The sequence below is a fragment of the Prunus dulcis genome, chromosome 7 (genome assembly GCF_902201215.1).
Source record: "Prunus dulcis chromosome 7, ALMONDv2, whole genome shotgun sequence".
Taxonomy (NCBI): Eukaryota; Viridiplantae; Streptophyta; class Magnoliopsida; order Rosales; family Rosaceae; genus Prunus; species Prunus dulcis.
Window position 1 is genome coordinate 18,241,830 of NC_047656.1, and position 19,543 is coordinate 18,261,372.

General features: G+C 36.2%; 4 protein-coding genes across 5 annotated transcripts; 2 read left to right on the forward strand and 2 right to left on the reverse strand.

The window, feature by feature from the left end:
• Positions 1-200: 200 nt before the first annotated feature.
• On the forward strand, positions 201-2,844 carry LOC117634525. Its single transcript, XM_034368671.1, has 7 exons — positions 201-564; positions 664-774; positions 999-1,067; positions 1,365-1,496; positions 2,083-2,160; positions 2,245-2,370; positions 2,454-2,844. Exons 1-7 carry the CDS (start codon positions 361-363, stop codon positions 2,643-2,645), a joined length of 912 nt encoding a protein of 303 aa, XP_034224562.1. The 5' UTR covers positions 201-360; the 3' UTR covers positions 2,646-2,844.
• Positions 2,845-2,994: 150 nt separating this feature from the next.
• On the reverse strand, positions 2,995-6,003 carry LOC117633659 (probable protein arginine N-methyltransferase 1). 2 transcript variants are annotated; one of them, XM_034367329.1, is made up of 9 exons: positions 5,665-6,003; positions 5,267-5,277; positions 5,012-5,167; positions 4,819-4,882; positions 4,575-4,717; positions 4,204-4,291; positions 3,925-4,040; positions 3,665-3,815; positions 2,995-3,455 (listed from the first exon to the last, which is right to left on the reverse strand). In XM_034367329.1, the coding sequence occupies exons 1-9, from the start codon at positions 5,933-5,935 to the stop codon at positions 3,250-3,252; spliced, it is 1,206 nt and encodes a 401-aa protein (XP_034223220.1). In that variant the 5' UTR covers positions 5,936-6,003; the 3' UTR covers positions 2,995-3,249. The 2 variants fall into 2 exon arrangements, with proteins under 2 accessions (XP_034223220.1, XP_034223222.1); XM_034367331.1 differs by lacking the exon at positions 5,267-5,277 and having other exon boundaries at positions 3,133-3,455; positions 5,665-5,861.
• Positions 6,004-6,391: 388 nt separating this feature from the next.
• On the reverse strand, positions 6,392-10,551 carry LOC117633660 (xaa-Pro dipeptidase). The gene is made up of 16 exons (XM_034367332.1): positions 10,386-10,551; positions 10,228-10,277; positions 9,824-9,884; positions 9,579-9,674; positions 9,345-9,494; positions 8,986-9,117; positions 8,600-8,727; positions 8,405-8,447; positions 8,246-8,329; positions 8,032-8,073; positions 7,752-7,822; positions 7,604-7,657; positions 7,387-7,492; positions 7,205-7,273; positions 6,945-7,088; positions 6,392-6,715 (listed from the first exon to the last, which is right to left on the reverse strand). Exons 1-16 carry the CDS (start codon positions 10,521-10,523, stop codon positions 6,596-6,598), a joined length of 1,488 nt encoding a protein of 495 aa, XP_034223223.1. The 5' UTR covers positions 10,524-10,551; the 3' UTR covers positions 6,392-6,595.
• Positions 10,552-14,637: 4,086 nt separating this feature from the next.
• On the forward strand, positions 14,638-16,510 carry LOC117633661 (1-aminocyclopropane-1-carboxylate synthase 7-like). Its single transcript, XM_034367333.1, has 3 exons — positions 14,638-14,820; positions 14,940-15,232; positions 15,467-16,510. Exons 1-3 carry the CDS (start codon positions 14,650-14,652, stop codon positions 16,323-16,325), a joined length of 1,323 nt encoding a protein of 440 aa, XP_034223224.1. The 5' UTR covers positions 14,638-14,649; the 3' UTR covers positions 16,326-16,510.
• Positions 16,511-19,543: the final 3,033 nt, after the last annotated feature.

The following is a 19,543-nucleotide window of genomic DNA, read 5'->3' on the forward strand; positions in this document are numbered from 1 at the left end:
TGTAAGCACTACGTGTCGTTTTGTCATAGCTAAGATGGGTCAATGGGTCGGGTCGGGTCATGGGCAGAGTTTGACAATAAGACGTGTATCTCGTATTCTATTGGTTGGTAAGCGGGACCCACTACTACACTATGCTGTAACCACCAATCAGATGCAAGGAAACACGTATAGGAGCAAATTGGATTTCACAACTACCTGTTTTTGCTGACAAAGTGAAAAATTGATCCATCAAAACTAAAATAAACAAAAAACAAAAGATTGCGTCTTTTTTGGTGAAAATCATTATAAGGATCAAACTTCTTGTGTTTGTCACTGTTTGGTCTGTGTTCAGGTTCTTGTTTGAATTCTGGAGAGAGAGTTATGGCGAAACTGAAGCGAATTCTTGTAGCAATCTCAGTGTTGGTGGTATTAGCATGTGTGCCAATCTCCGAGTGTGCTAAGAAACCAATGACTGTTGCGAGGAAGGAAGACATTCCTTTCATCAAATGCCAAGTCTGTGAAAAGCTCGCAGCTCAGCTACACCAACAAGTTAAGAAGAAGCAAGCTGAGATCACCCCCAAGAAGGTATTTTTATCATCTGGGTTTTCTTCCAGAGCCTTCAATATGCTTTTGTTTCAGAGCGTCTGTTGAATTTGAAAGTGGGTGCTCGTTTTTTGGTGCTAGATCTCGGAGTATCAGATTATTGAGATTTCGGAGAATGTCTGTAATTTGAAGAAGGCAGAGGCGGATTGGATTTTGCAGATTGATATAGTTGAGCAAGGAGATAAGTTGGAGGTAACAATTTCTTGGGTTTGTTTTTGGTTTTAGGCCTGTTTGATAAGTTAAATGGTATTTTTGAGTTTTGTGCATACGTATAGTTGAGTTTAGTTATTCATTGCTTGGAAAGTATGGCTTGCTGATAATTTGATGGTATAGTGGATATACAAATTCCTGTAGGCATATTGTAGACATTTTGTTGTTCATTGTCCTGACCTGCTACATCATTTGTTACTTTTCAGCTGGTGGAACAAGGTTCTGAAGGACAATGTAATTCGGAATGCAAGACAATAGAGCGAGCTTGTCAGGAGGTGAGGTTTTGGATCTCGTTTTTTAGTTTCTTGTGTATCTGGGTTACTTTGCTTCCTAAAATATTGATCCTTGCAACCAATCAAGTTAAATTCTCTGGTTTTCCACTTCATTTTCCTTTTAATTGACTCTGAGAAAGTCAAATGATTTCTTAATTTAATATGAACTCTGCAATATGTTTTTTTTTTTAGGAACTGCAAATGCGATTCATCCTCTCTCTTAATATTGGCCTTCAATTTGCATTAGTCTGAATGTTCATGTATTACAATTCAATTAAGCGTTAATCTGAAATATTGCAGGTTTTGGGGTATTCTGATACTGATGTTGCTGAATATCTATATAAATCCAAGCCTGACATTGATTCATTGGTTAATTATCTATGCAAAGACCTTACTAAAGCATGCAGTACCAAGCCTCCCCGAGTTCCTAAGGTAACTGCTTTCTTGACTTGATATTCAATTCAATTCATTCTTTGCACAATACGTCTGTAAGGGATCATCCTATGTTAGTTAATTGAGATATGGGTCAATCTTTGCAACTCTTGTGCTTTTCCGCCAAGTAATTTTATTTTCAACATGAACCGTACGTCTTTGAGGTATGTCAAGTAGAGATTTTAAGATGCTGATCATTACATTATCCTTCATTTCCTAACTAAGTTTGGCCAGTAGAAAATTAGTCTGAAACTTGTTTTTACACACATGGGGCTCATGTGTAACCAACAATGGTGTCTTTATTCCACAACCTATAAAATCAGGTAGGTAACGTGCTTCAAAGACTTTCCACTAGATATACAGATTTGAGACCCAAATAAGGTTGACGTGGAGATTCACGACTGCTGCCTTGTATACATGTTAATCTCTAGTCTCTACCACTGATTATAATCACCTTGATTTTTGAGGAGGTCAAGTCATTATGTTACATAGGACACTATAAATCTAGATGCTTGGCTTTGCACAACTTGCTGCATGAGCAAGACGCTTACTTTTGATACTCATGATAATATCTTGTGTGTTCCAGAATAGGACTCCTGGAGAAATTTTTGTGGCCAAGTCAGCTAAAGAAGCTGAAATGGAAAAGATAATGAAATCTATGGAGGTAATTGTCCTTGCATTCCTGAAATTTTTCATATCATACTAGTGTGCTGAATTTTGACCTATATTCTGCTTTACCATTCTTCAGGGTATGCCAGGAGCCCCAGGCATGAAAATGTATTCAAGAGATGAATTGATGAATCAAAATTTTGGTGGTGAAGATGCCGACGATGAAGATGATGACGATGAGGACACGCAGATTCCCTCAAAATTGGTAATACAAAATCTTAAGTCTACAAATTCTCCATTAGAAAACCATATTGTTTCTTTCAGCATTTAAAAGATTTTCTTAAACAGGGAAAAGTTTTGAGAGAAAAAGAAAGCTCAAAGAGTGACTTGAAACAGAGGATCACCAACGGAATTTTGAAGACCAAGGAGACACTAAAGAAACATGCAAACCAAGTCTCTAACTGGTTACGGAAAACGTGGAGGGGACTGAAAAAGCCAGCTTCAAAGAAGAGTACAAAGGCCAACAAGGCAGAGCTTTAGAACATAAAATCACTGAATTATAGTAACTTGTATGAGAGTAATCACGTTTTTGTTAATTGTATCAATATTGTTTTGACATTTAAGTAGGAAGTTGAGGAGAAGTTAAAAAGTAGATTTGCTGCAGTTTTTGCTTTTTATGCCCTTCCGGAATACTCGACAGTTGTTTCCAGTACCTTATTGCAATTGTATCAACTTCGGATGGCAGCTACCAAATACTTCTTTCTTGCTCATATCCTCGTTCATAATAGCATTACACTTACGAAGAAAGAATAACAAATTTTAAAGCATGTGCGTATGCCGGCAATTATTCCAATGAAAAATCACTTGAATGAAAACTTTTTACCCCAAGGAAAGAACAGATGAGATTTATAGAATTGCAAGTCATCAACTAAAATAAATAAATTCCAAACCTTTTAGCATCAAAATTTGGACATTACAATTTTAAGAAATGAATAATTAAAAGTACAGATGCTACAATGCTGCCTCCTAGCACAGATAACCTAAAGGGAGGCAACATTCAAACAGGCTGAGCAACAACAATCCACAACACTGAGTTATTGCAATTATGGATTGCTTTCTCGATGGAAAAATAGCATAACGTAACTTAGCGCATTTTGTAATATTGAACCCTCGAGACCGTGCATCGTCGGCCATTTAATGAATACTTGAGCATGATATCAATATCACGGGGATTCTTTTTGTTTTGCGCCACAGTCATGCTTCCGACAATGGATTCTCCTTGACATACTGTTAGCACATCTTCCAAGTACAGGACTGTTTGCTTCCAATGAGTAGACCGTGATCTTGGCCCTGCATTATATTTCAAGTTGTCAAAAAGTTCTGATTACCTCAATTCCAGTGTTTGATTGAAACTTGGGTTTGGGGCTTCACTCGAGAACGAATGCCCATATTCTTCTTTTTCCATTTATTTGTTGCTTCAAATGCCCATATTTCCAAAACAAACTTTGATCCAGACAACAAATGAATGAAAATAAGAAGTAAAGCACACAGATACTGACCTGTGGAGAAGCCCATCAATTTATGGCACTTTGTAAATGACACATCAAAGTAGGCTACAAGAGCATGAATGAAATCATCACGTTCAGCAACAAGCTTGAAAGGTGCTGTGAAGGAAGCATCTCCGGGAGTCATCTTAGATATATCCATTGTCTGAATGAAGAAAATTAGAGAATGTTAGTGGACAGAATTGATAGCATAAAAGAGGCCAGACTTATTTCACTTAGTGCAGCAGGGTAATCACTGCATAGATATTTCCCACCTTGAGTAGCTGGCTATTTGTAACAATTTGATTTTGGTCAACTGTGTCCACAAGGGGCTCCATCATGGCTTGCTTCTTGATGCAGCTCATGTCAAAGCCATATACGTTGTTCCAAACTGGAATAGCATGAAAATTGCAAGAGGTAAGAAGCAAAAATTCATAAAGATGAGCTGAAAGATTACATGTACATTTGCATGGCACTAAAGAACATTTGTAGTCCACCTAAGGGACCAAGTCAGCAATGATCAACGTGTACACACAAGAGTTTAAAAGGCTTACATTCTATCTTGTCTTCTTTGTACTCTGCATCCTCGATAGCTGTCAAATAGAGAGAAGCTTTGTCTGGTAGTAAAACTCCATCGTCTACCTGCAAACAAGAAAGAAAGAAAAAATCTTTGTATAAATAAGCCTAAGCATGATAGATCTTTGACTTGAATGTAATAGAGATTATGCCCTGGCTTTTATATGCAAAGATCAACAAGTAACATTAACCCAAAGGAGCTCAAAACATCACAATTACAATGGATTGTATCCCTCTACAAGGGCCACAGGAACTGAAGCCCCACCCAACCGAATAATTAGTCTGCAGGTGTATTTATTCTTGGCATAGATATCACAGACAATAAATATAGGATGTAAATACTACTTACAAGCCATTTATCACGAGCATAGAGGACTGTATTTAACATATTCTCAAACAACAAAAAATATCCCATCCATTCTGAGATAATTATATCCACTTTAGGGACTGGAAGCTCAAGTTCTTCAATCTTTCCCTTCAGAACTGTTATTACTGCATTTATCAAATAACCAATGAGTACACAGAATACTTATTTTGTCAAAGCATTGTCAACAGACAGAACTACATGCAGGTATGAACTCTGAAAATATTACCATTAGAAAATCCGTTTGCTTCAACAATCTCTTTTGCCATGTCGGCCATGTCTGAGCACTCAACCTGTGGATAAAGCATTTGTCATATCAGTAATATTAAGGAGACATAACCAAGCTACATTACAAAATAAGAAAAATACTATGCATTACTAGAAATTGATTTGTTAACAAACTTTCTTTAAGAAAAACATACCGCATACACATGCTGTGCACCAGCTTTTGCACAAAATAGGGACAAAATTCCAGTCCCAGCTCCCACATCAAGAACAATCTTGTCCTTAAACAGAAACTGGTTCTGATAAATAACATTTTGATATGTCTTAGTCCTCACTACATCCTTCAACATTTCCTGAAAGATGACAATAGTCAGGAGCATCCAATGGGTATTAGCAAGAGGTTACAAGAACGAAATGCAGAACTGGGTTGCATCCAAGTGCCGCACACTTACTTCATGGATACCTGCAATCACACAAAACACAAATCAAGCCTTTTGTAGCAGGTGCTCATCGAAACAAAACAAGAACGATTTTTTTTAGAAAAAATGCAACAATCACAATATGCAATCAATTAAAGCATAAAAATTTTGTGATATCGCTCTATTACTTTCTGCCATTGCACTCAAACCAAAGCTCCCAATCAACTAAAACTAGTACAACAGTCTTAACTTAGAAAACAAAAATGCAACCAAGTTCGAAACTTTCCAAACCCACACCCAAAAATCAATCATCCAAACAAAAACTTTACCTTTTTTCAAATCCCTTTTGTCTCAGTTTTCACAGCATCCAAAGAGAAACCCAAAACAAAAGCGCAAGCAACAACCAGTAAACGAAGGAGAAAGGAAGCTACCGAAGTGAGAGTAGGAGTCGAAGTAATAGTCGGCGCTGGTCTTATCATCGGCGGCGATGAAAGAGACGTCAGGCTCGCCCATGGAGTCATCAACGGCCTTGTCAAGCTCGGGGTCGCACATGGACTCGTCGTGGTTGGAGCTCCCGGAGGCGTCTTTGAGAGCTTCGTCTTCGTCTTCCTTGTCTGCGAAGCGAATCTTGGAGCCTTGGGGCAAGTGGCTGAAGCCAGCTGAGCTCTGATTGCTGTTGTTGTTGTTCTTTCGGCGACCCATTGACAGCGATTTAGGGTTTTGCGAGGGGTTTTTGGGTACTTAATGGCTCGTAGTTTTTGAGAGACCGTGTTTTTTAAAGTTTAAAGCTTTTGTTTAAAATTAGAGTGGGGCCGTTGGAGGTCGTTTTCCACTTCAAGTGGAAGGGTCGTCGTTTTGCTTGCCGACGCGGGAGAGAGAGAGCCCAAGGTCCATGATGCGGAAACCAAACGACGGCGTTTCTAGTTTGCTTGAAACTGACTTCTTCTTTTTTTAATCGTCTCGCTCTCTTTAACAGGACATTACCATACAATTTCTTTGTTTGACCTTGAAAAAGATGTGATTAATAATAACACAGCATTGCCCTTTCTTTTCATTATTGAGGAAAAATCACTAGAATTTTTTAGCTTTGGAATTCTTCTATTGTTTGATGAAGAAAATAAACTTTAGATATAATGAAAAAAATGTGGAGATGATAGCTAAGAGAACAAATAAATCCGACCGCATATATAGGTAAAAGTTTACAACAATATTTCACAGCGGATGCTATGCTATTCTATCTTTTTCTTTTTTCTTTTTTTGTTGTTGAGAGATTCTATCTTATTCTTTATGCCATGATAAATAGCATAATCCATTATGGATACGATTGTTCTATCAGCCCTTTCCGGTAGAGGCTTTAAACTGTCAGCCCTTTCCGGTAGAAGCTTTATCAAGTGACCACGGGGCTCCCGCCATTACTGCTTCGATCTCTGATATTTCCCGAGGAACCTTTGTCATGTTCTTACAACCGGTATCCATGACAAGCTACAACAACCAGAATAATGTATAAGCACACATCGACCATACAAAGAAAACCGAGATATACGTGAACCAGACACAACACAGACGAAGAGAGTTGAGCAAAATGTACAGTTTCAGTGGCATGTTATTATTTCATATGTCCAAAACCACAATGCGAATGCAACCAAGGGGACAAGGAACACAGGTCAAAAATCAGTAAAAGGAATCATAAGGTTCAGAAGATGGGATGTACCACATCGCTTTCAATGCGAACTCCACCAAAACCTTTAAATCTACTAACTGCTTCATGATTGAAGAACTTAGTAGTATTTGAACTTCCCATGGCTGGAACCAACAAAGCATCAATAAAGTAGCAACCAGGCTCCACGGTTATCACCTACAAAACAATCCCCAAAGACAAACTATCAAATGCAAAAGAATTATTTTAACCAGCGTTCAGGAAAAAAATTCAGAACATTAGCGAAAGGGTTTGATCTATAAATCAATACTAACCATTCCCTCTTGGAGTTCTCTTGCTGTACGTAGAGACCTTAATCCAGGTTCTTTTGGCCTCTCCAAACCCTGCAAATTATGCAGTTGTTCCAAGTTCCACCAAGGAAAAATGCCAAAAATTATTTAAAAAGGAATTCTGAAAGATATCTAGAAAGGAGAGCATATAACTTGTTGATAATAACCTTTGGGTAGCCACCAGGATCATGAGTGTCGATACCAAGCAAATGCCCAAGACCATGAGGCATGAAAACAGCACCCAATCGTTCAACCATCATATCATCAACGTTGCTAGAGCCAAGAGCAATGAGCAGCTTAAGTAAATTTATAATTCCAAAACTACACACAACTTGCAAGTAATTGGTATACTAGAGTACACAATTGAGATACAATGGTTTTTACCCAACTAGGATGCTCCCTCTCTTCAATGATTCAAGAATAACCTTTTCTGCTAGTCTGTAAATAATGAGGCAAAGAGAATCAGAATGCTCATAATATTAACAAACGCCTTAATCTTTTGTTTACAGAAACAGTCAGGATTGAGTCATACTTGTGCATATCAACCCAGCTTACTCCGGGTTTCATTGTAGATATGACAGCATTGTGAGCTTCAAGGACAGCCTGCAGAAAACAAGACAATTTTAAACAAAAAGTACATATCTACTACAAAATGCTAGAAAATGTTAAACACAGAAATATGATTCTTGTGGCAGGCCTGCATACCAGCCTGGAGTGACAAGCACACATACGTACAGGAGTGTGTGTTTGTACACTGATAGAGAGAGCAAGAATTGAAGATATGATCAATGCCGTAATACTAATGCACTTACATTATATATAAGTGCTTGGTCAGAGCTAAACTTTCCATTCACCTGCAGATAAGGTTGAAAGAATTCTGAGAAAGCTCAGGGAAAAATCGAACAAATAGGCATTGTACCACAAGAAGAGTCTCCTGCGTACTACTATTTATTACCATTCAGTCCATGGTTCAGAAAATCTTAACCCTAGCTAAACTTAATTGCAAACAAAACTATGCATACTCACTGGGTAAGAACAAGTGATGTCAGACCCATAAAACTTGTATTCAGCTCCCATATCAAGCAATGCCAAATCTCCATCTTCCAAGGTCTGCACAAAAGATGTTATGAATTTTCGCTAATTTTCATTGTGTAACAAAGTACTTAGCATCTATGTATGTTGTACCCTATCGTTTGGAGCTGCTGCATGCCCATAATGGAGAACACCGCTGTATTTTCAAAACAATAGAAATTTTAGCCAATAGCTTGCAGTTGAGATTAACGTCGATATCGATACATTCAAACCTCTAATGAAATCAAAAGGATCTCTTAATTGAGCAGATTATTCTATCGACTCATGGCTTAATTAAGAAAAGTTTACCTATTTTCACCAGTAGCACAAATACAAGTGTACGAGCAATGTCTACAGCCACCATACATGTAGGTGTGGTGAAGAAACATGCTTTCCAGCTGATACTCGTACATGCCCACCCTAACTTTTCTCATGACCTGGTCAGAAAGAAAAATAGCAATCATGACTAAGGAAAAAAAAACATTCAAGGTCTGAAACATTTCTAAAGATCTAATAAGGATCAGTCCAAAATCAAGATTTCGAAGTGCAGAAAGCTCATCCAACAGTGAAATAACTGATCCATTTCTGAGCTGCTTCTTGTCATTAGACGTACATAAGTGAGGATGACATGCAGAATTTGTGTTAAAAGTATGGGTAACACATATGGGCAATGGAACATTTTCATAGAAACTTACCTCGACATGAGCTTCAGAGCTGATATCATTGGCAAACTGGATAAGGGAAAGCTCCAGATCTGATTTTGTGACACGGCATTCAGTCAAAACCGGATGCAAGGTAGTCAAATCTGTGTCAAACTTATCAATCCCCTATAAAAAGATTAAGAATTTATATTCAGTATAACATTCTACTTAAAGAAAAATGTGTCTAAAACAGAGAATGCAATTGTTTTTATAATTTATTCATCTAGTCAACTAACACCTATCATTCCCCAACTCCAGCTTTAACCACCTGAACAAGAACTGATGCAGCAAATCCTATTCTGAAGGTATCTATAACTGATATGAGATAAAGAGGGAGCATGAGATTTATTAACCTGAAACTCTGCTGGTTTTGAGAATAGATCACTATCAGTGTTGACCCCATGCAAGAGAAACAATAAAGGTTTACCAGATCCCTGGTATTCATCATGCAGAACAGTTGTGATCTCATCAGTGTAGTATACCGAGCTAACCATATATCTTTCCTGCAAATGAATAACATAAATGTGAGCTAATGAATAACGACTGCATCTTATGTTTACAGAGAAATGTATTAAGCCGCCAATCACCTTGAAGTAGGATAAAGGCTTGATCTCTCCCAACCAAACAGCATACTCAGCGGATAACCTAGGAGCAAAGAGAACAGATTTCCCAGTTGCAATGTCCTTAAGGAAAAAGCATACAAAAAGATCAGCCCACAAGAAGAACAATACGTTACATGTAACCCATTAGAGCTAAAACCGAAAAGAAACAACGAATAAAAAACACATTTGCATTCAAGAACAACCCAAGTGTCCTAAATATATGTACTTACGATAGCTCCATAGAAGCCAGGCTCTCTTACTCCAAACAAGTAAGCGAAGAAACTCTCTTGCCTGTAAACGGAAATTCGACAGCAATCAGAAACTAAATAAATAAATCATCCATTGATGCAAACCAATTATTGCAGTGACAACAACCAATAGTTTCCAAACACCTTTCATAGCATAATATACAAATCATACTATGAACTATGATACTTCTTAACCGAGTCTAATTAAGTGGCAATTTTTTATTTTTTTACAAAAGTAAAAGCGAAATTTAAATTGGAAATTCCAATGGTCATTTTTAATACTGGTGCTTCACACAATCGAACAAGACCTAAACATACATAAACCGAAAGCTAAATTGAATATCAACAATAATATGATCAACAACATAATTATTTCAACTATGCACCTGAAGAGCTCGGTGTGATCAGTGTCATAGCGATTTTGCTCCTCGCCTCCCTAAAAACAACAAGTCCAAAACCAGTTGCGAAAAACCAAAGCTCAATTTTTTTTTCTTTTTTTATGAAAATACATTGAATCAAAATCACCGAAAAGAAAGTGGATTACTTGGAGAAAGACGATGCCATGGATGGGACGAGAAGACTGAGAGAGGTGATGGCGAAGAGAACTGAGCAGCTTTTCGCGGTTGGTGACGTAGAGCTCCACCGGGACTGTAGGAGGAGTGAGAGACGACAGCGAAGCCATGGAAATGGCTTCTTTTTCCGGGAACCAAGGAACCGACGTACGGACTTACTTATATGATTGGATCGAAGCCCACACTTTTGGGCCTTAAATTAGGCCCATACCAAGCCCATTTCATCTTATGAATATTTTGGGCCAGTCCTATGAATAAATAATTATCGAATTTTCTTTTGTTATTATTATTGTTTTAAATACAAGCGATAGTCTAAACTACAAAATATGAAGGTTCGAATCTAAGGTCACTTGTCTGCAAATCAAGACCATTTTTCACTAGACTAGACCCGATTCTTTTTTTTCTTTTTTTTTTGGTTCTGAACATCATTGTAACTTTTAACATATGACTCATTGCAATTATTTTTTTGTTCATAACGTCACGATGATCTATTGATTACAAATTGAGAAAAAAAAAATATTTAAGGACCATAGCCAGTGAAGAAATTGTAAGTATATATGCGCATGTGGGCATGTGTTTGAATTCAATTTTCGAGGCCTTTACTAGAATATGAACAATTTTCATGAGTTTCAATGTGAAGCCATGTATAAATGTGAGATGATTGTCAATCAGCTAGCTGATCCTGCTTAGTTGCCTGGTTGGCAAGGAGCTAGAGTACATGGATACATCTAAATATATATTGTCTATTAATCCAACATATGATATGTTGATCGGCTATCAATACATATATTCTACTTTTTTGTTTTAATATAAAATATAAGAATTTCTTGATCATAATAATTCAATTGGGAGGTCTTTTTTTTTATACAAGCAATATTGGGGAAGGAGGAAATCAAACTTAGAACTTGATAGCATGGGTAAATACTCTTAACCACTTAAACTACATGCTCCTTGCGAATCGGGAGCGTTTTTTACAAAATAGACTTTAGAACAAGAAAGAAATCATGGTTGGTGTGCATCTTATAATTAATAATCTTGATAAAGCAATCTTATCTCTAAGCCTGTGTTTGCATGGAGGTTGTTGGATCACAATTTAGGGAATATATACAAGAGACTTCAACTATACAATTATTAGCCATGGATTTGTATTTAGTTATTATATTTTGAGAAAGGATGGGATGAGAGGAAAGCACATGGTTGGGACGTAGGAAATTCTCCACAAAAAGGTGATTGTTGGCACATATGTAGAGACATTACTTTGAATATTTGTTCAACCATAAACACAGAAATTAACAAAAACAATTTGCAAGTTGAGGGGGAAAAAAACTATAATCAATGTAGAGGTTTGAAAATTAATGCATTATTGGTAAGTCAAAGTCTATGTGGACGATGGTGGATCGCATTTCATGCTTTACAACTAAAGCAAACGACATTAAGAAAATGGCATTATGGAAGCATATATACATATTAATATTTGTGTACGTACTAAATACAAGGCTGACCTCCATTTTATATATGCAGAAGCAGAACAAGTAGGAAATTTCTAAGGTGAAGACCACCATGGGCTTGGTCCTTGGGCATGTTTATGTGCAGACATCACATTAGTAAACATTGGCATGCACAAGTTGAGATCATCTCTCTCAATGCCTCCAACATTGGCATGCACAAGTTGAGATCATCTCTCTCAATGCCTCCAACCTCATGGCTCCATACCATATGAGGTTCACAAGACGTGTTCGTACAAATATGAAAACAGGGAAAGGAATCATTGAGTACAGTGAAATTATTTATTTTAGTTAATAAAAGACGAGGATCGAACACAGTACTTCTTTCAACATTAAAAAGAGAAATGAGTATTGATTATGATAATTTACCTCTTAATACAATCCATATAGTCATAAACCAATTTAAGCAATTGATTGTAGTAGAGGCAGAGTGAGGAATAAACTATTAATTAGATGTAGCCTTCACCTACCCAATAATCTTTAGTTATCTTCTTTGACATGATCATGGCATGATTATAATAAAGAATCCCAAGTGGCTCACTGTCATTGCTATTATATCTTCACCAAGATTTGTGGCCTGATAATTGGGTTACAATTAAACATGCCAACTCCCTTTCTTTTTTGCTTTTTACAACTTTTGAAACCCTTTCATATTCTCAATTATTTATTATTATTTTGACATATGAAATCATCTCAGGGAATCAAATTTAGACCTCTGCTTGCCCAGTTACCACAAATTACATATATAAAGATGGATTTAGTATAATGTAATGTGATTGCTAGCTTTCATCTGTGACTCAGTTGTAGACCTTGAGAGCAACATGAAAGGACAAACTTTGGCCCTTTATTCAGAAGATGTTGACACAGCAGCTGCTAGACCATTAAGAAAATCTCATTAATCTCAAGTAATTATATGATCTCCCTACAGCTTTTTGGCTTGCTTAATTAATTAATTGATTAATTAGAGGCAGCTACTGATGCTGGGAAAAAGGCCATCTTGGACAGTACAGACTGTGCATGCAGTTTGTTTCCATGTAAAGCCAATTGGTCTGTCTTTGTCAGTCCTAATTTCTGGTGTGCTTCCATTCCATTCCATGACATGTTTGATGATGTTTCCCAGCTGCAATCCACATAGGAATGTGATCAAACACTTTCTCAGCAATGAGCTTTACCGACAATGCAGCTTCTTAATTACTAATTAATACCTAATCCATTGATTTTGAACTTGACTGCACATACTTAACTACAGATGAAATGCTTTAGCTTTTTGCTTCAATAAGTTTACTTTTTGGCATGTCTCTGCTTCAATAAGTGGTAAAACACAACCCACCATCCCTTTTTATAATTATTGGGTTTGAGGAGAGGAGAATCGAACTTAGGACCTCGGGTGCAAGGGTAAATGCTCTTATCCACTTAAGCTACAAGTCCCTTGCATTATTGGGTTGTTTTTAATGAGATAAAAAGCACCTTCCACTGAAACAAGTGTAATTGCCCATGACTGCATTAATCTGATTAAAATTGAAGGAAGCTCCATATCTGATGGTTACTTTTTGCGGTGATACTTGTCTGTGCCTTGCAGGCTGAAATGGCCTTAGCAGGCGTCATCTTCATAACTCCATTCACGTTCTCTGTTGTATATATATGGATTACGAGGGATTCTATGTATTGATTGCAAATCTCTGATGCAGCTAGCTGTTTGAGTTTTTGCACATGGAATTTCACCATATCTTGAACCCCAAAACATATTCCCCTTTTCATTTTGCCACTCGAACAAGTTTTGTCTGCATTTACACACACACACATGCACAAACACAGAGAAAATGTATCTTCCTCCACTTGTAAAAAAGAAAAGAAGAAAATGAAAAATGTTGCACACATGCCTAAGAATTGTCACTGATTGGATATCATGGGCAATGCATGATCTAACATAATATAATAAAAGAAAACACTGCATTCTGCTACAATTAACAATAGTACATATGTTTTGAGAATTTAATTAGAACCATGAGATGATTATTGATACAAACTTCAAAACCCCCAAGTTATAAATTCTGTTGCTGGGAATTAATGCATATGCATGTGTGATATGTCAGCAGCAGGCATGGGGCTTCAATTATATGTCCTAGTAGCTAATTTGTCCACAAATCAGAATCTAAATCTTGGGAAAATTGGTATCTTTGTCACGTAATCGAACTTAACCACTCCTAGATCTCTTCGAAACAATAATTTGTTTGTATAAGCATTTTAATTTCATGCATCATTTGGTTTTCAGCGTGGGATTTAGAGTTCGCTCAGCAAGGATTTGATTTGTCATAGGTTGGGAAGAACATGGGGGTTTGCAGAGAGAGGGAACCCAATAACCAAATATACCTCCATATCTTAATCAGATCTTATGGAGATTAAGATAAAAGAAAGCTTTGACAACACAGGATAATTTATTCACAGTTGTTGGTACTTGTTCATGAGATAAAAACTGCATAAGTAAAAGGCCAGCTTTTATGTATCTTGCTTATGTCACAGAATCAATCATTGATTCTTTTTCTTTTTGTTCTTTTTAACCAATAGACCAGGCAAGTTGAGGGGACCTTTTTTTATTATTAATTTTTAATGGCATAGCTCTCAAACAGTTCCTATATATAAAAGGGCATTTTAAAGGTTTCATTCAAACAGTTCTCTATCAAACTCCTCTCTCTCTCTTAGTCATAACAGCTTGTTTATAAGAAAGCCAGTTATGGCTATAGAGATTGAGCAGCCTTCTGTTGGGCTATCAAAAATAGCTGTTTCTGATACTCATGGAGAAGACTCTCCATACTTTGCAGGCTGGAAAGCATATGATGAAAACCCATATAATGAATCAAGCAATCCGTCTGGAGTTATACAGATGGGACTTGCAGAGAATCAAGTAAGTGCTCATGATCACAATGATCAATTGCTTTAGAAAACCAAGAAGAAGAAATTCTGAAAATTTTTTCTTTTTTTTAGAATTTTCACCTAATGTTAGTTTTTTAATTTGTTTAACAGGTTTCATTTGATCTGTTGGAAAAGTACTTGGAAGAGCATTCAGAATCTTCAAACTTGGGATCAAAAGGAGTGTCAGGCTTTAGAGAGAATGCTTTGTTTCAAGATTACCATGGACTTTTGTCTTTCAGAAAGGCAATGGCAAGTTTCATGGAACAAATTAGAGGAGGAAGAGCCAAATTTGACCCTGATAGGGTAGTCTTAACAGCAGGTGCAACTGCCGCCAATGAGCTCTTAACTTTCATTATAGCTGATCCTGGTGATGCTTTGCTTGTTCCAACCCCATACTATCCAGGGTAAGAACTATCCTCCAACATGGAACTTAACGATTTTAGAAGTTACGGAAATGTTCACTTGTCGACAGTGAGACACTATCCAAATGATAATCTGACAACATAACATCATGTCAAGTGTTATTTGACAAGAGAACATAATCTTTGGAAGTTATATATTGTTTTTTTCATGCATACTTTCTGTGAATTTGTATTCGAATTCTCATAACTAATGTCAACTTAAATTTCCTTCTTCAGATTTGATAGAGATTTAAGGTGGAGGACTGGGGTGAACATTGTGCCAATCCACACTGATAGCTCAAACAACTTTCAGGTTACTCCTCAAGCTTTAGAAGCTGCATACAAAGAAGCAGAAGCCAAGAACATGAGAGTGAGAGGGATACTAATCACAAATCCTTCAAACCCATTAGGTGCAACAATCCAAAGACAAGTCCTTGAACAGATTCTTGATTTTGTCACCCGAAAAAACATCCATCTTGTCTCCGATGAAATCTACTCAGGATCCGCCTTCTCATCCTCCGAATTCATAAGCGTTGCAGAGATTCTTGAATCCCAGCAGCACAAGAACTCAGAAAGAGTTCACATAGTTTATAGCCTTTCCAAAGACCTTGGCCTTCCGGGCTTTAGAGTTGGCACCGTGTACTCATACAACGACAAGGTTGTAACAACAGCAAGAAGGATGTCAAGCTTCACCTTAATATCTTCTCAAACACAACATCTCTTAGCTTCCATGTTGTCTGACAAGGAATTCACTGAAAACTACATAAAGACAAACAGAGAGAGACTGAGGAAGCGATACGATCTGATCATTGAAGGATTAAAGAAAGCCGGGATTGAGTGTTTGAAAGGAAATGCTGGGTTGTTTTGCTGGATGAATTTAAGTCCATTTTTGGATGAACCAACAAGAGAAGGTGAGCTGACTCTTTGGAATTCTATAATGCATGAAGTGAAGCTAAACATTTCTCCAGGTTCGTCCTGTCAATGCTCTGAACCAGGTTGGTTTAGGGTGTGCTTTGCTAACATGAGTGAGCAAACACTTGAAGTTGCATTGACAAGAATACATAATTTCATGGAGAAAAAAGAGAGAGCTAGCTAGAAATCTGTTTTCCTCTCTTTTTATCTTCCTTTTTTTTAGTGATCCTCCCTATTTTTGATTCTTAAGAGGATTGTCTTCTTACATATATAGTATTGTAGATGTGATTGAATTGTAACAACCATCTCTCTTGTTTTCTTGCTTGAAAAAGCAAGTTTCTCACAAATTCATTTTGTATAATTGATGGAGTTCAGATTAATATTATGCATTTTTCTTACTTGTCTTGCAATTAATATTATTATTTTGAATTAATATTGCCTTGAACTTCCAACTTTTGACAATATGTAAGCTGATTTTGACGTTGCAATGTCATTCTCATATATAACCTGGCATGATTAATTAAGATATGGTTTGCATAATATACAAAGCTTTGCATCAAATGTTAGTCCACCACGACAGATACCATTTGATATACACAGCAGGCCCTGAATATATTAATCAGTAAACACTGATTACATTTATTAATCAAAAAAATAATGTAAACACGCATTCGAGAGAAATATTTAAGATCATATATTTCATGTTGATCTGAGCTCAATAGGGGTATAAAAGAGGGGATTCGAATTCTCTGCTTAATATTATATTTAAGTTTGGCATTTAAGCGCGCCACTTGACTTTGAAATTTAAAAAAAAAAAAAAAATCTTAAAAAATCATAATCAGTGTAGAACATATTATAAGTAAACATTCAGTCGCTTTTATATACTGTCGTTGATCTTGAGACATTTGCCAATTGAAACTTTCTTATGATCTGTGGTAAAAGTCATTAACAAAGTCGACTCCAAACTATCATTTAACATATATTTTATTAGTCCAAACCCTCAATTTGTCAGGCCTTCTGCAACTATAGGCTAGCTATAATGACATTTTAATATATATATATATATATATATATATATGCATGGTAACAAAACCAGATTACTTGGCAGCTTTAGTAAACCAATTCTTTCAAGAGAAAAGGTCTTCAGTTTCAGAGCAATTTCCTCTAACTTCTTGTATTTAGACTTGAATATATGATAGGGTTTTTAAAAAATGTGCAAGCACATGTGTTTGAATTCAATTTACGAGGCCTTATTATTAGAAATATATATAGCATTTTCATGAGTTCCCATGCATGCAAACTAAGCCATGTATGAGCCTTCGACCAAAAAAAAAAAAAAAAAAGCCATGTATGAGCCAGCGTAGTTGCCTGGTTGGCAAGGGAGGTGGAGTAGACAGTTATGTACATTGGAAGAGAGAAAGAAAGATCAAGATCAGATATGGAAAGCAAAATTTATACAAGGATTTATAAAAGAGCTAGGTTAGGTGACACATATTAAGAATTCAAAACCAGAAACAAACGTGCCTGTTTTGTGTCAATAATGTGTCTTATTACAATAATCTTGATCTAATTTTATCACCAAAAGCCTGTGTGCATGGATGTTTCTTGGATCACAATCTGAATATTAGCACATTATTATCGTATGGATGTCATTGTAAACAGGCAAGAAGGCAAGAAAGGATAATATAAAATACATGGTGTCTTTACGATAATAACGTACGAATGTCTACATAAGAGAATTTCTATATATATATATATATATACAAAAACTCCCACTTTACAATTATTATAGTTATAGTCATCAATAATAATGAAATGTTCACACACAAATACAAGCATTAATTTGGTTGAGAAGAATAAGAAGGCGGCACATGGTTAAGACAAAAAATTATCCACAAAAAGGTGATTCTTGTCACATATATGCATCAGAAAAAAAGCTTAATTCGCTTTAATATAATCACAAATGCAAGTGGGGGTTTTAAAAAAACCAGAGCAAATGTAAGGCTGTATATTAATTTGTGTGTACTAAATGTAAGGCTGATCGCGTTTTCTGCAGAGCCATAAGGAAAGTTGTATAATAAAGACAATAATTAAAACATATGCTTTTCTGCAGACATCAGTAAACACGGTTTTGGCCAAGTTGGGATTATGTCTCTCAAAGCCTCATATGGGGTTCACAAAACGTGTTGGTACAAAACCACGCAATTTGAAATCCTCAATTATTTTATAAACTAGCTACAACGTACTTAGGCTTGGATTGGATATATATAACGAAATTAATTAAAAGTACAAAACTTTATACCAGTTCAGCAATTCATCTCCTAATAGAGGAGACAGGAGTAGCATTGTTTACAGGGACGGACTCAGGATTTCAAATTAGAATGGGCTAGATTTACCTTACGTACAAGCCTTGAAGAGAAAAACATAATCAATAGGATTGACGTGTACATATTTCCAATTTTTTTAAAAACATAAAACCCATATTAATTAACCAAAACAAAAACTAACACTAACCAACAAAAGAAATAAACTCATACTAATAAAACAATTACAAATGTAGAAGCTATTTTTTTCTTTCCAAAAATGAAGAAATTTTTAGGATTAAGGCTTTATGGCGTAAAACATGAATGATTATAATTAAAATTTATATTGGAATTTTATGGGACTATAAGGGGCTGACCTACTTGAAAAAAAACATGTACAATCAAATGTTTTAGCCAAGCTATTAAAAAAAAAATTACATAAATTTTTTTAAATAAAAAATTGTAAATCCCTAATTGATACTTCATAAACTCTAAAAAGTCCCTAAATTTGAATATCAACAAATTAAGATAATAAAAAAGAAGATTAATTTGGTTTGCTTAATTAAGCATTGAAGGGCATGGTTGATTGGCGTGTGGCAGGGATGTTGGCTCTTTCTTCTTCTTTTTTTTTCTTTTTTTTTTTCTGCGTGCATTAACTAAGGGATGTTTTCTGCACAAGAGGGTGTGTGGGGTTTCCTTGAGCGGGCTAGGAGTATTACTATAGGCTAAAACAAATTAAGACACTTGAGCTATAGCCCAGGTTAGCCTGGGAATGGATCCGTCCCTGATTGTTTCGTTATCCCTAGTCAATAAGGTCGATAAAAATATACCATATGAAAAACTTATCAAGCATATTATAGTGTTATGATCATGAATTGAAAAATAGTACTATCCCTGTTGCAACTTGCAACAAAGTTTCTCTCTTAATAGAGGCAGACTAGTATTAAAATCTGACCTGCCCAATATTCTACACTCCTCTCTCTCTCTCTCTCTCTCTCGTGCATGATCTTAGCTAGCAAGCTCTCTCTCTCTCTCTCTCTCTCTCTCTCTCTCTCTCTCTCTCTCTCTTGTGCATGATCTTAGCTAGCAAGATCAATTA